The 13042-nt window shown below is 39.0% G+C and overlaps 3 protein-coding genes across 3 annotated transcripts in view; 1 reads left to right on the top strand and 2 right to left on the bottom strand.

Moving 5' to 3' along the window:
• Window positions 1-13042, top strand: part of LOC141814316 (ranBP2-type zinc finger protein At1g67325-like) — a 65496-nt gene that overhangs the window by 20066 nt on the left and 32388 nt on the right. The window lies entirely within an intron of this gene.
• On the bottom strand, window positions 136-8375 carry LOC141815688 ((S)-ureidoglycine aminohydrolase). Its single transcript, XM_074703640.1, has 13 exons — window positions 8235-8375; window positions 8054-8176; window positions 7481-7568; window positions 7317-7393; window positions 4459-4498; window positions 3889-3955; window positions 2138-2223; window positions 1819-1900; window positions 1608-1664; window positions 1099-1137; window positions 896-966; window positions 439-492; window positions 136-352 (listed from the first exon to the last, which is right to left on the bottom strand). The coding sequence occupies exons 1-13, from the start codon at window positions 8281-8283 to the stop codon at window positions 283-285; spliced, it is 903 nt and encodes a 300-aa protein (XP_074559741.1). The 5' UTR covers window positions 8284-8375; the 3' UTR covers window positions 136-282.
• LOC141814509 (uncharacterized) lies at window positions 10805-12514 on the bottom strand. Its single transcript, XM_074702467.1, has 4 exons — window positions 12488-12514; window positions 12360-12399; window positions 12144-12280; window positions 10805-12061 (listed from the first exon to the last, which is right to left on the bottom strand). The coding sequence occupies exons 1-4, from the start codon at window positions 12512-12514 to the stop codon at window positions 10805-10807; spliced, it is 1461 nt and encodes a 486-aa protein (XP_074558568.1).

Here is a 13042-nt window from a genome sequence, read left to right as displayed (position 1 = left end):
CAAAACACTTCCATGGTAACCAGCACTGATGAAGCTTTGGCAAGCAATTGAGCTTTGGGAAAGCAATGAAGCTTTCACAAGTGACCATGAGCGCCGAGCTTCCACGAGTGCCAGGGGTTGAGTTACAAAGGAATAAAACTAGCAAGATATCCACATTTTATTTATCAAAAGTAAGTCATGTTTATCATACTTTAAACTAGCAACTATGGGGGTGTTTCCCATCTGCCATAACGGAATTCAGGTTTAAGCCATTGACATTCTGGATATTGCATGTAATAATAGTCATAGTGGATCCCTGTTGACGTCTTTGTAGAGCAAGTATCTCGTTCTGGACTTTCCAAGAGCTGCGTACCTGGAATTCAAACAGCAAGAGAATTTTAGACACTAACCAAAAACTATACTGATTACTGAGGCCATTGATTTCGATCCACATCATACCACTGAGGAACAAATGGTGCCATCCAAATCACATCGCCTGCTTGAACAGGATACCTGTCGCAAAAGACGATATTAACAAAGACATGAAATAAAATCACATTTGTAGCTGAAGCAGCATGAAGAAGAAAGCAAGACACATTGAGTCTAATACAGTGGGCATTGAACAAATTCATCAAATTGTTCATGGCTAAAAGGAAATTAACTGGGAAGCAATATATTGTTCTTTGTTGTTATCGATCACGTCTTAATAGTTTTAACATGGTGTTCTTTTGACAATATCATTATGAATAGTAGTTTTAAAAACAAAATAAGTAACTTTAATGACAGTAATGCTCGACAAACTAAAACAGGACAATTGAAAATGGCTCAAAATTTTAGTAACTTTAATAAGAATGCATTCTTATGGTGCTGAATCTAAATTAACAACACAAATTTAATTTTCTGTGTTTATCCTGACCAGCTGTCGCCCAGGCGATATATTCCTTGTCCCTCCAATAGCAGTAGACCATGCTGATTGTAGTGAACCTCCTGTTGCAGCAAGCAAGGGAGAAAAAACAATCTACATAAGCAAAAGAGGGTACCAATCTAAGAGTAAATGACCAAAAACTGAATCCCTTAAGCATTGGCAGCAAATATAGTTGGAGAAGTAGCCAAACAAACCTTCACATTAAGATATTCTCCAGGTTGGAAATCCATAATCTGCAATTAGAAGGCATATGGATGAAAATTAACCATGGTGCTGCGAAATTGTGAATTTAGAATAATAACATTAAGCTAGATTGCTATGAATGACCTTATAAGCATGAACTAGCAGATATGATTTATATAGCAACAATACTGGACATGTGCAATATCTTATTGGGGTTAATAATCAATGTGTCAAAAAGAAAGCACAAATATACTTGGCACTGGAATTGTCAACTGCTGCATAGAAAATAAATAATAATGCAACAGTAGCCAGCAAGTCTCATGACCAAGGTAAATACACAATGAAAGGGTTCACAAAATTATGATTGTTTATTACAATCACAATTTCCATATATTTTCCACAGAATATGAATCTTTTCCTAGCTCGTGAAAATTTTATTCATTACCAACGAAAGTAATTGAAAATGGAAAACAAGCCTACCAGTTATAGGTAGGGCAGTGGAATACTTGAAGTGACTTACGTGGATATTGAAGTCATAATGGGCAGAAGTTGGCAGCAGCTTCCTTAGTTCAAATACCTAAAGTAAACAGATGAACTGAATATATCAACGTATATTAATCAGCAGAGACGCAAAAAAGAAGTCCATATTTGAAACAGATAGACACGACATAGAGAAAAAAAAACACATTTATTTGTGCATGAGAAGATATCCAATGTGATGAAAAGTTTACCTCCCCTGGAGTTTCTAGAAGTGGCTGCTCCGCTGTTGAACCAATGATTTGTTCTGGATGATAATTTTCTAGGCTAGCATGTCTATTGGGAAGAATTTTAGAGCAGAATTAAGATTTAAACAAAGAAAAAAAAAAGTTGGGAACTGATGTATTATTTATGTAGGAAAATACTAAATGAGCTGATATAGAATTAAACATATATGCCAATGAATGATTCTTCACATCTATGAAGAGTTTCCGACAGTCAAACACAACATTGAAAGAAGAAAGAATCTTTGGGATAAACAATGTCTACTTCAATAGGGACAAAAAGAACAACCTACGCTCAAAGATTACAACTGTAGCTGCCATGTCAGACTTCAACATGTGTTCCACATTTGGAGGTAGATAGACATATGAATCAACCTACATTAAAACAATATGTTATATCCACACAATCTGATAAATACAAGGCAAAGAAAATGCAAGTTAAACTGTTTTACAACTAGATCGGCAATGCCAAATTACTTCCTAACTAGCACCTGCCAGACTATTCCCCTACCAATTTGTAGTGAAGCACGCTATGAGCCTAAAAACTTAGGCCAGCAATGCCTGCATATCTTGATCTAAATATGATATTTTTTCAAATGAAAGATCGATCCAACAGCACAAGACCCACTACAATTTTATGCTCCAAGGAAGTCTTGATTGAGATATTCTTTTAAGTTATCAAACTCGGACCATTGACCTGAAGAAAGCTTCAGGTCACTGATCCATGGACAAGTGATTAAACAGTCAAACTTCATGTCAATTTGGGCTTCTATCAGGCCTAGTTCTTTGGTCAGACCGACCTAGATCAACCAAATGGACCACATATCCATCTAAAAATAATTTATCTTCATCATTCTCAGTCATATCTTATGCATGATAAAATATTTTTGGCTATATTTTTAGTCATTTCTAAACGAAAATACATGTTCTTTATTTTAGGGGCATGGGAAAGATGGTTAAGGTTTAATTTTAAATTAAAAGATCGTCTTGCCAAAGTTTCTATTGTGGTGAAGTCACGAAGGGTAGCTTAGGATTTTGTGGAATTTATGAATTGTTACAAAACTCCATTAGTTCTTTATTTTAAAGGCATGGGAGAAATGTTTAGGTTTTATTTTTAAATCTAAAAGATCATATCACCCTTTTTTTTATTGAGAATTTTAGGAAGCATATCTTAAGATTTTATGAATTGTTATAAAACTAGTACGTGTTGAAAGTTGGCCAAGTCACCCGGATTGATCCAGGTTTTTGTCTTTCCCCAATTTCTAAGACTTACCAAACTGGGTAGGTTGCTGGATCCCAGGTTTTCCAGTTGGGTCAGCCAGCCGAGTCCAATTTTGATAACTATGCATATAAGGATCATTAATGCAAAAATTTTATGTTTTTAGACACTCCATATAGCATGCAATAGAGTATAACCAACCATCCTGACAGTCTCTTCCCTACTTTTAGTTACAATTGCTACCAAATTACCTTTTTCAAGTTTTAGAACAAAATCTAGTAGTGAACGTACTGTTTTCCCTTGCATATCTTGGAAAACTTCCAAGGTACATAAAATATAGTTTTTGTTCTCTTACTTAGCAGGACAGTGTAGTTCCTGAGCATGGAAGCCTAATCCCAAAGGTAGAGAGATTTCAGATAAGCATCAAGAAATGATAAATAGCTCTACCTGCTAGCTATTAGATTCTTACAGGTTCTTGATTAAGATTTATTTCTCTAAAATCAGGTAAAATTTGTGCAATAAAAATGACCAAACGAACCGTTTGCTTTATACTTCAATTGTTTTTAGACGATGATAGGAGCATTAGATGTAAGAGTTCAGATTGGGCATCTTTTAGTATAAAGCATCAGAGTTAATGCAATATACAAAAAGAACTAGTATTAGAAAATAGACATAGCAAAAAGGCAAAATGAACTATCTGCAAATATCTTCAAGAAGTGTTGACATCTAACTGAGGATAGATTAGATCTACGAAACTATCATCGTGAAGAATTAACTAAGGCAACAGAAAGTTAGGTTGGCAAAATAAATAGAAATCTTACAGGCAATTTATGATGAATTAGGGAACCATTTGAAAATGTCACACTACCCTCGATAACAAAGACAAACCTGAATGAATAAAGAACACAGTATAAGTAAAACATCAAATTACTATGTCTCAAACAAATAAAAAATAAAGATTATCCAAATTATAGAAGAAGGAAAAAATACCAAAGAAAGACCCCTAAAGATCCTAGAAGGCATGCAAAAGGTTAACTCAACCTGGACAAAGACTGTCCATAGAGATTATATTACATTTGCTATCTAATTTTGTGAGACCATATAATCATTGCTACAGACAAACAGCCTTATAGTTATATAAAAACTTAAAATAATATTAATCCTCTTGAAAATTTCAGCTTTGTTTGTGAGAATCTCACGCTAACTTGAAGGCATTTTTAGTTCTAGCCTTTATTGCAAGAGATGGACAATCACACTAGTGCTATCACATCAAAGAGAAAAAAAAATGATACTGCCATTAGTATGTAGGCAACATATATTACATGGAAGCAAGTTCAATTTTTTGTGTCCAAAAGAGCTCCAACACAAACAAATACTGAATGAGAAGGTACCTTTCAACATCTTTTGGAGGTAGCCCTGATCTAGAATTCTCTGCATGGAGAATCAGAAACAATAAGGCACACATATATAGTATCAGCAAAAATAATTCCTAGGATAAGAATGTACAATTTCAACAATGAAGAACAAAATGTAGATACAACCAATAGCATACAAGCCAAGCATCATCATATGATCAGCATGTGACAGTGTGGGCGGTGCACCAAGCCCATTATTGACCATCTAACCTCCATGTAGTTCATTTTTGCACTCACCACATGAATGTCAGCATCAACACAAAAGCAGAGTAAATGGAGTTTGTAGGACCAAAAATAACAATAGAGGGGGGGGGGGGGGGGGGGGGGGGGGGGGGGGTGAATATCGCATGTTGAAAACTTTCTTTTATGAAAACAAACACATAGACAAAGTTGCAACAGTAAAGCGAAAGTAAGATCAAACATAATTCTTTTTTACTTGGTTCACGATTGCTACTCCAAGGCCCACGATTTCTTAGATTGTATACGAATGGACAATCCACTAAAACCTCTTTCCGAAACCTTTCGGTAAGAAGAGAGATCGTACAAGAAATGAGGAAGATAGTAACAAGCCACTATCCTCTTTAAAATGAATGCAAGTACAATAATATACCGACAATGTTAGATTGGAATTTTGGCGTAGTTGTCAGAGAGCCTCTCAACGTTGCAGCAGTTGTACTTGCACGGATTGGAATAACAAAGAAGACAAGAGTTGATCAATAATTCAATACTAAGTCTCGGATCCTGAGGCTTCTTTTATAAGTTCCATCCGGTCGACTGAACGGGGTTCAAACGACTAAACCTATCAGATGACTGAACCTTCTCTTTCCTTGTGTGCTTCGATCAGATTAGATCAATCCCACGAAATTCATTTTTTTGATCGACTGAACCACCTAATCAGGTGACTGAACTTTAGATTTCCTTTACTGTTTGATCCGAGCTTATCCAATCTATGCTTTCCATACTTATTCGGTCGATAGATCCTCCTGATTAGTCGACCGAACCTCTGTTTCCATTTAGGTTTGAATACGACCTGATCTATGCATTCTTATTATGATTGGTCGACCGAACCTGCTGTTCGGTCGACCGATACCTTCGGTCAATCCAAAGTTTATTTTTCTGCAAAACAAAATTAGCACGACAAGAATAGTAATAGTCCTGCAACACATAGTTAGAACAATTATATAGATGCATGAGTTATTTGACAATTAGACTGTTTGATTTCGACTAAGAACTCCGAGTTGATTTTTTAGTTGGATCATCGCCTAAGTATTTTGTCCCAACTGGGGCATGTCAATCAAGTAGTAATATAAAAACTATACTTCGATTGACTAAATATGCTAGTCCGTTCGACCGCGCACGGTCGACTGAAAATCTTGTTTCAGTCACACTTGCTTGGAGTTCACTCCAAAACTTCTCATTACCTAAGGTTCACTCCGTTAGGATTTGACCCTTGCTTGGAGTTCACTCCTCCAAGGCTTTTCATTATCTAAGATTCACTCTTTTAGGGTTTTTCCTCTTGCTTGAAGTTCACTCTTCCAAGATTTCTCACTACCTAAGATTCACTCTCTTAGGGTTTTTCCTCTTGCCAAACATCGAGTCACCCTTGATTTGCTTAGGACTTTGCCCTTTATCAGTCATCTAGTCAACATTGACCTGACTGGACGTTTTCTTTTGTTATTCATCCAGTCAACTTTGACCTAACTAGACTTCTTTGTTGGTTATATTAACCTTGACCAAACTCCATTAAATATATTATAAAACAAACATCAAAACTCTTAAGGTCGATTGTACCAATAGAGTTTAAGTGCACAAGATGACAATTTGGTGTCTCAAACACTTGGCCTCTCAGGCTCCCATAATGTCCTAAATGCATTATCCACCTAGTAAGGAGTGTATTTGTCACATGGACAGAACCATAGTTTATTGAATCTTTTCCATTTGTGTTTTCACCTTTTTGCAAATCTCAGAAATAGTTTAGAGGAACTTAGCAACTAGAAACTTGATATAATATCAAATGTTACAACCCTACACATATAAGAATGAGAAACAAAATGTCCATGCTGAATTTAGTAAGTTTTATACTGATGGAACACAATAGCACATAAGAAAGAACTAAGTTAACTAATCCAAGTAATAATACATGTTGTGAAAACAGAATGAGTGGTCCTGAGTTCAATCTCAATCGATGCTATAATTTAGATTGCCAACAAATTGGTCAACTGACAACCAACATTTTCTTTGTTTTATTTACCTCCTTTTTGTGTTTCTACAAGTGTTTGGGCTAAATAGGTTGAGCTGATTGTACCAATGACTGAACTGACACAACAAATGTTCATGATTAAAACCACAGATCAACCATCAAATACCACAAATCAAAACCATTAGCATAAAAGCATTGCAAATAGGAAGGAGAAGCGCTGGTTTTATTTCTGCATGTTAACATTCAAGTGGTTACAATAATATAAAGTGCTTAAGTTGTTACAAAAGGGCTTTGATTCATTAGTATTAATCTCACAAACCGCAACCATCTAACAATGCTAATGAAAGATATTCATAGCTTATACATTCTTAACATCAGCAATTTACACAGTTTGTGGAGTAAAGTTCTTTCAAAAAGGAATTATAAAGTTGAGTCGGAGATTATTCAACCTACTCTTGTTGTCCAGATGCATCATCATGGATCCAGATGATATATTCAGCTAGTGAATTGATAGCTCAATTTCCTTTATGCAAACAAGCTAAAATGATCCGAATTGAACTTGGTAATATGTTGCAAATCTACTGAGTAATTGTCACATGTTGTATGTATTTCGGGTGAATAATGATAGTCATACCTTGCATCCTTGCCAAGAACATTGAAAAGTGTGACCCCATTGCTGGGGTAACCAAGTATGCTCCCAATGTATTCACCCTTTAAATATTATAAAAAATTTTGGAAGACAGGTAACTTCAATATCGGTTTTTCAGCCAAAAATCTAAACAGAGCATAGTAGTTTACCAATTTGGTAGAGGGCTGAACACATGGCTTTCTGGTGTTATGACAGCATGGTCTCTTTTGTACACACTCCGCGTAAAACCAGGCAAGTCTAGCAAATGGCAAATTAGTCTTATAATTTGAGATTTTGAAATCACTATCTTTAAGAATATACTTGAGTCAAGCAGCAACAACATAAGTAATATGGGAAGTGGCACTAAGGAGCGTGCGCGTAAATAAATAATATGGGAAGCGACCACGATGAGTGTGTGCGTAAATAGTTAAGCTAGATTATAAAAAACAAAAAAGTTTAGAAGAAAAAAAATATATTGGGTCTAGCATTTGACAATAAGGAGCAAATGATAAAGATATAATTTTACAAGATAAATTTGGGTGGTCAGAAATTTGCTATCAGGGGGGAAAAGAAATAAAAAAAACCCCACTTTTAGAAGAAAAGAAAAACTTTGAAGAGCGAATCTTTTTTAATATCCAACGAGGACGAAGAATCGAAAGAAGGTGGTCCATTCCGCATCACGAATAAAATAAACAAATTTACGGAAACATCAAGAACGGCGCTTTTTGGGATTCCGGCCATACCTTGGAGATGGGAGGGGGAAAGGGTAGGGTTTGTGACTTTCCAGTAAAGTGGCTTCGTGGCTGAGTGACTGACGATGGAAGGAGGAACCGAACAGAAGCCTTCCTGCCCAGCCGCCCATCCCACTGAGAAGGCAAAGGATTAGCTGAAGAGGGAGATGAAGGCGAGTGCAGCTCGACTTACCGGTGGAAAGCAAGAGGAAGAGGAGAGAGTGAGCGGCGAGGAACGACATCGAGGGCGCCCTCTGCAACAACACTCGGGTTCGTTTTTGACGGATCTCGGAGAATTATCATACGCTCTCAGCGTCGCCTTTTCAAGGCGAAGTGGCTTCGTCACGATATTGTCCCAACTCACAAAATTTCATTATATTTTACCAAAGGCCACCTAACTTTTAATAATATTTTAAAAATACGCTATATTTTAATATTTATATTTTGCAAGGCGAAGTGGCTTCATGACGCTTAGTATATATTCGGTAATGAAAATGATAATGATTATCAAATTTTTGATGCTATATACTGATATATACTGAAATAATCGATCAGACGATCGATTAAGGTTCTCGATCGATTAAAACATAGCTTAATCGATCGTCTAATTGATTAAAACATGGTTTAATCGATCAGAAGATCGATTGAGGCTCCATATAATCGATTATGTGATCGATTAATTGTCATAATTTGTTTCTCAAAAAATCCTATAATTGATTAAGTGATCGATTACACTTGTTCATAATCGATTAAGTGATCGATTACACTTGTTCATAATCGAGCAAGCAATCGATTATGAACATCCATAGCGCTTCACCTTGTAGATTCTTCAAACAAGTAGACTAGGAGAAATGAGCAGAAAGGAAGAAGAAGAGGAGGAGGAAGAAAAGGGGAAGGAGTGGAGGAGCTCGACCGGCAGAGAAAAGAAGAAGAGGAGGAAGATGGGGGGGGGGGGGGGGGGGGGGGGGGGGGGGGGGGGGGGGGGGGGGAGTTTAGATGAACGAGGGAGAAGAAAAGGGGGGCGGCCAAGAGGAAGGGAGGCTCGCGGGTGGGAAAGAAGAAAGGAAGAATCGCGGCGGGGAAGAAATCGCAGGGAAAAAATCGCGACAAGATGGGCGCAGGGTACCGCTGTCCACGGGGAAAAAAGCTGCGCCGCGATGGGAATGAGTTTAGCGATAACCGGGGGGGGGGGGGGGGGGGGGAGGGGTAGGTTATGAAATCAGGGATATCAAATCCTTATTTTGATTTCCATTCCCGTCTACCAAACATTAGAGGCGCTTGGTAGGTGGGTTTAGGAGAGGGGAATGGGAATGAAATCTATTTCATTCCCATACTTAATGCTTGGTAGACAGGAATGGAAATCAAAATAAAGATTTGATATCCCTGATTTCATATTCTATCCCTCCCTCGGTTATCGCTAAACTCATTCCCATCACGATTTCTTCCCCACCCCGCGCCCATCTGGTCGTGCATCGGCCGACTCGTCCTTTCCTCCACACAAGTCGTCGCTAGTAGAGGAAGATGGAATCAGCCGTGCTCGAGTTCCTCTCGCGATCGGGACGGAGCTCCCTCTTGCGCAGCTAGGTTTTTCAGCCTGTTTCTCTCCGACGGACAGCAAGCAGCAGCGATCTGCAAGGGGCAGAGTTGATCCGCGATCGGAGCAAAGAGCAACGTCGCCGGGGCAAAACCGCGCCGCTGTTCTTGCGGCCGGCACGCGATTTGGAAGGAAACATCAACCGGAAGGAGTATCCTTGCCCGGGACAGACTGCCACACTCGTCGGAACGCCGTCGACGTGCGGTTGGAAAGAGGAAAACAGGGATCGGCGCCGCCCTGTTCATGTGGGAGATGAACAGGAACGTGCTTCCAGGGATGGCGGCACTTGTGGGAAGAAGAGCAGCGCGCCAATGCCTTATTCCTTCGGGGTAGCCAGCAGCCGGACGCCGCCAAGCATAGGAGGAAGAAGAGACTGGAAGGAGCATCCTTGCCCGGGACAGGCCGCCACACTCGTCGGAACGCCATCGCCGTGCGGTTGGGAAGAGGAAAATAGGGATCGACGCCGCTCTGTTCATGTGGAAGATGAACAGGAACGCGCTTCTAGGGATGGCGACGCTTGTGGGAAGAAGAGCAGCGTGCCAGTGCCTTATTCCTTCGAGATAGCCAACAGTCGGACGCCGCCAAGCATAGGAGGAAGAAGAGGTGTCAGAAACCAGGCAGCACCATGCAAGTATCTATACCAAGCACCAAAAACAAAAAATTCGATAATCATTCCTATTGCCATTAACCCCTCGATCAAAATCATTACTATTCCCATTACCAAATGTATACCAAGCGCCCTCCCATTCCCCTCTCCTAAATCCGCCTACCAAGCGCCCCTAAATAGCACTCTCTTGTTCATCAAATAAAAGGTGCGAAGCGAAGCAGATGTTTCTATATTTAAAAATTGGATAAAGTGGTGGGTGTGTTTTGAATAAATGTAATTTTATTTTGTAAAGGAAAATTATATACGATCCACCCAAAAATTTTGTTTTTAATCAATCGTCCCTCATAAATATTTAATTTGTGATAAATTTTATTATAAAAGTTTAGATATTTAAGGAATGAAATATTTAATTGATGATGTGAAAGTAAATATTAGAAGAAATATTTGATATTATTCGTGGATGACCTAATTGATACAATGGCAAATGTGAACTAAGAACAGCAAAACCAACAAAATTGTAAAAGCTACAGACTTTGAAAGGTTTAACACCAGTGATATACATCTATATGATCCTGGAATGGCTGTTAAGCAGTCGAAACCAGCGATCTAATCGGAGTTGCTTCATCGGAGGGCCTATATCAGCTTTAGCCTTTCGTGGACATTGCCATTCATCAGGGATTGCTTCTTCAGTAGAACTATCTGCCCTATCCGGCAAAGCACTTCTGCGTCCACCATGAGTTTGGTCCTCCTGTGCCAATGCTTCATCTTTCTCCTGCAACTTGAAAGATGGCTCATGGTTCCCTTTCCAAGTTGTTGCAGTATCAGATGGGGAAATGGATTTCAGTCCGTGAACAAGACCTTCTCTTTTGCCTCTGCACTTTATCGAGATGAAGCCGTTTGTTTCTTTTGGCACTTGAGCATTTATATCGAAACATGTTGGTTCGATCTGTCGGCTACCATTTCCACCCTTGTCAGCATTGCAATGCATGGCATCACTTTCTTCTATCCAACTTTTGTCCTCCCGCACCAAAGCTTCATTCTTGCCCTGCAATGCGAGTTCATGTATCTCTTGATTACCTGTTGCAGTCTTAGAAGCTACGAATCCACAATTCACTGGCAAAATTGACACTGATCCAAGTATAAGATCTTCTCCTCTACAGCTTTCATCCTTGTCGTTAGAATTGCAATGCATAGTTTCACTTTCTTGAATCCAACATTCATCTTCCTCCATCAAAGCTCCATTCTTGCCCTGCAATGTGGATGATGACGGCTCATGCACATCTCGATCAGCTGCTGCAGTCCTAAAAGCTGTGGAACCATAATTCATTGGCAAGACTGATTCCGATCCACGTACAGGATCTTCTTTTCTACTATTTGGTTCTTTCAGATATTGAGCATTGACATCACCACATAATTGAACCTCCTGTTGGTTAGCATTTTTTTTCTTATTGATGTTACTTCCATCTACGCCCTCGCATCCTTTTGAATCTGATAACAACATATTTGAATCGCTAGCGAAGAGATCCTCACCGAGAAGCTTTCGCAAGCTCACTTTTTTCTTTGGTTGTGCATAGGACGTTCTTACAAATTGCTCTTTTTTAGTGTTTCCATTGTTCTTCCTCCTGCTTGAATAGTCTTCAGCTGTTTGCATTTGCGAGAAACCATCCAGCCCCTCTTCATTGTATGCAGTTAATTTCCTTGAAGAACTTTGATCATAGTTTCTTGAGATATTCACCTTCTTTACAGGCACGAAACCGTCCTTATCATGGACAAGTGGATTCTTGGTGTCATATGGTGGAAGATCAGTGAAAGTGTTCTTCTATTGTTCCAGAAACAATAAATAACAATGAATTCCTCGTCTTATCACAAGAAACAATCAATAGGAATACAAGAAGCAGTACCTCACATTCTGGTGGTTCTTGGGTTTCGCTCTCATCTTCTTGGTGCAGCATGAAACTGCCAATCGGATCAGGAAGACCCAAAGACTCCGGCGACTCGTACACATAGCTCGAGAACCAATTGGTGATATCCGGAGGTTCTGAAGCACACCGAAAATTGCAAACGTGAGACTACTCTGTCCGAAAAAAGTATTGAATCAAAAGGAAAGTAGGACTCACGGGACGGCAAGGAGAACGGAAAAGATCGATCTTTCAAGCCCTAGGCGGAAGAAGGAAAGAAAGGTGATAAAATCGGAGAAAGTTTTAATATGCGAATAGGAAAGAAGCAAAGGGAGTATGATTTCTACCTGGGAATGCTGCGAAGAGAGATCCATGGCGACGAAGCGATGAGGGATTGTAATTCTTGAGGCGCTTCTCCAGGGGTTTCTGTTTCTTTCGATTCCTGACTGCTTCGATCTATTTCCCGCCGCGAGCTTAGCGCCATTTTTTTTCGTGGATTTTGAATTTAGCGCGTCAGATTGAGATGAAGCGCGCCATATGGCATGATGTTTCTTTGGGAGGGAGAGAACAGGGAGAGGCCGGTCTAGTTGGGCTAAATTTAGACCGGTCGAGCAAGAATCTAGTTGGTCCAATTAAAATAAAACGATTGGTTTGTGAGTTAATTGATTTAGGTAAATAAATTTATTTAGTTCAAGTTGACTAATTAGACCAAGTGGTTCGGAACTGTTCGAATGATGAATTTCATTTTTTATTAAAGTAAATTAATTATTTAAATAAATAAATTTATTTATTTCAAGTCAAAATTAATAGCTAAGTCAGTTAGACCGACCGGTTCAGTTCCAATTCCTCCCATTGTTATCCTTTTTAAACGGGAAAATGTTCCATTCCATTCCCGCCTTCTC

This window comes from Curcuma longa, chromosome 21 (genome assembly GCF_044706935.1).
Source record: "Curcuma longa cultivar G26 ecotype Majalengka, Jawa Barat chromosome 21, ITB_CL_G26_1.1, whole genome shotgun sequence".
In the NCBI taxonomy this organism is placed as follows: Eukaryota; Viridiplantae; Streptophyta; class Magnoliopsida; order Zingiberales; family Zingiberaceae; genus Curcuma; species Curcuma longa.
The sequence above is the reverse complement of the archived record's forward strand: the minus strand, read 5'-3'. Positions and strand labels throughout refer to the sequence as shown.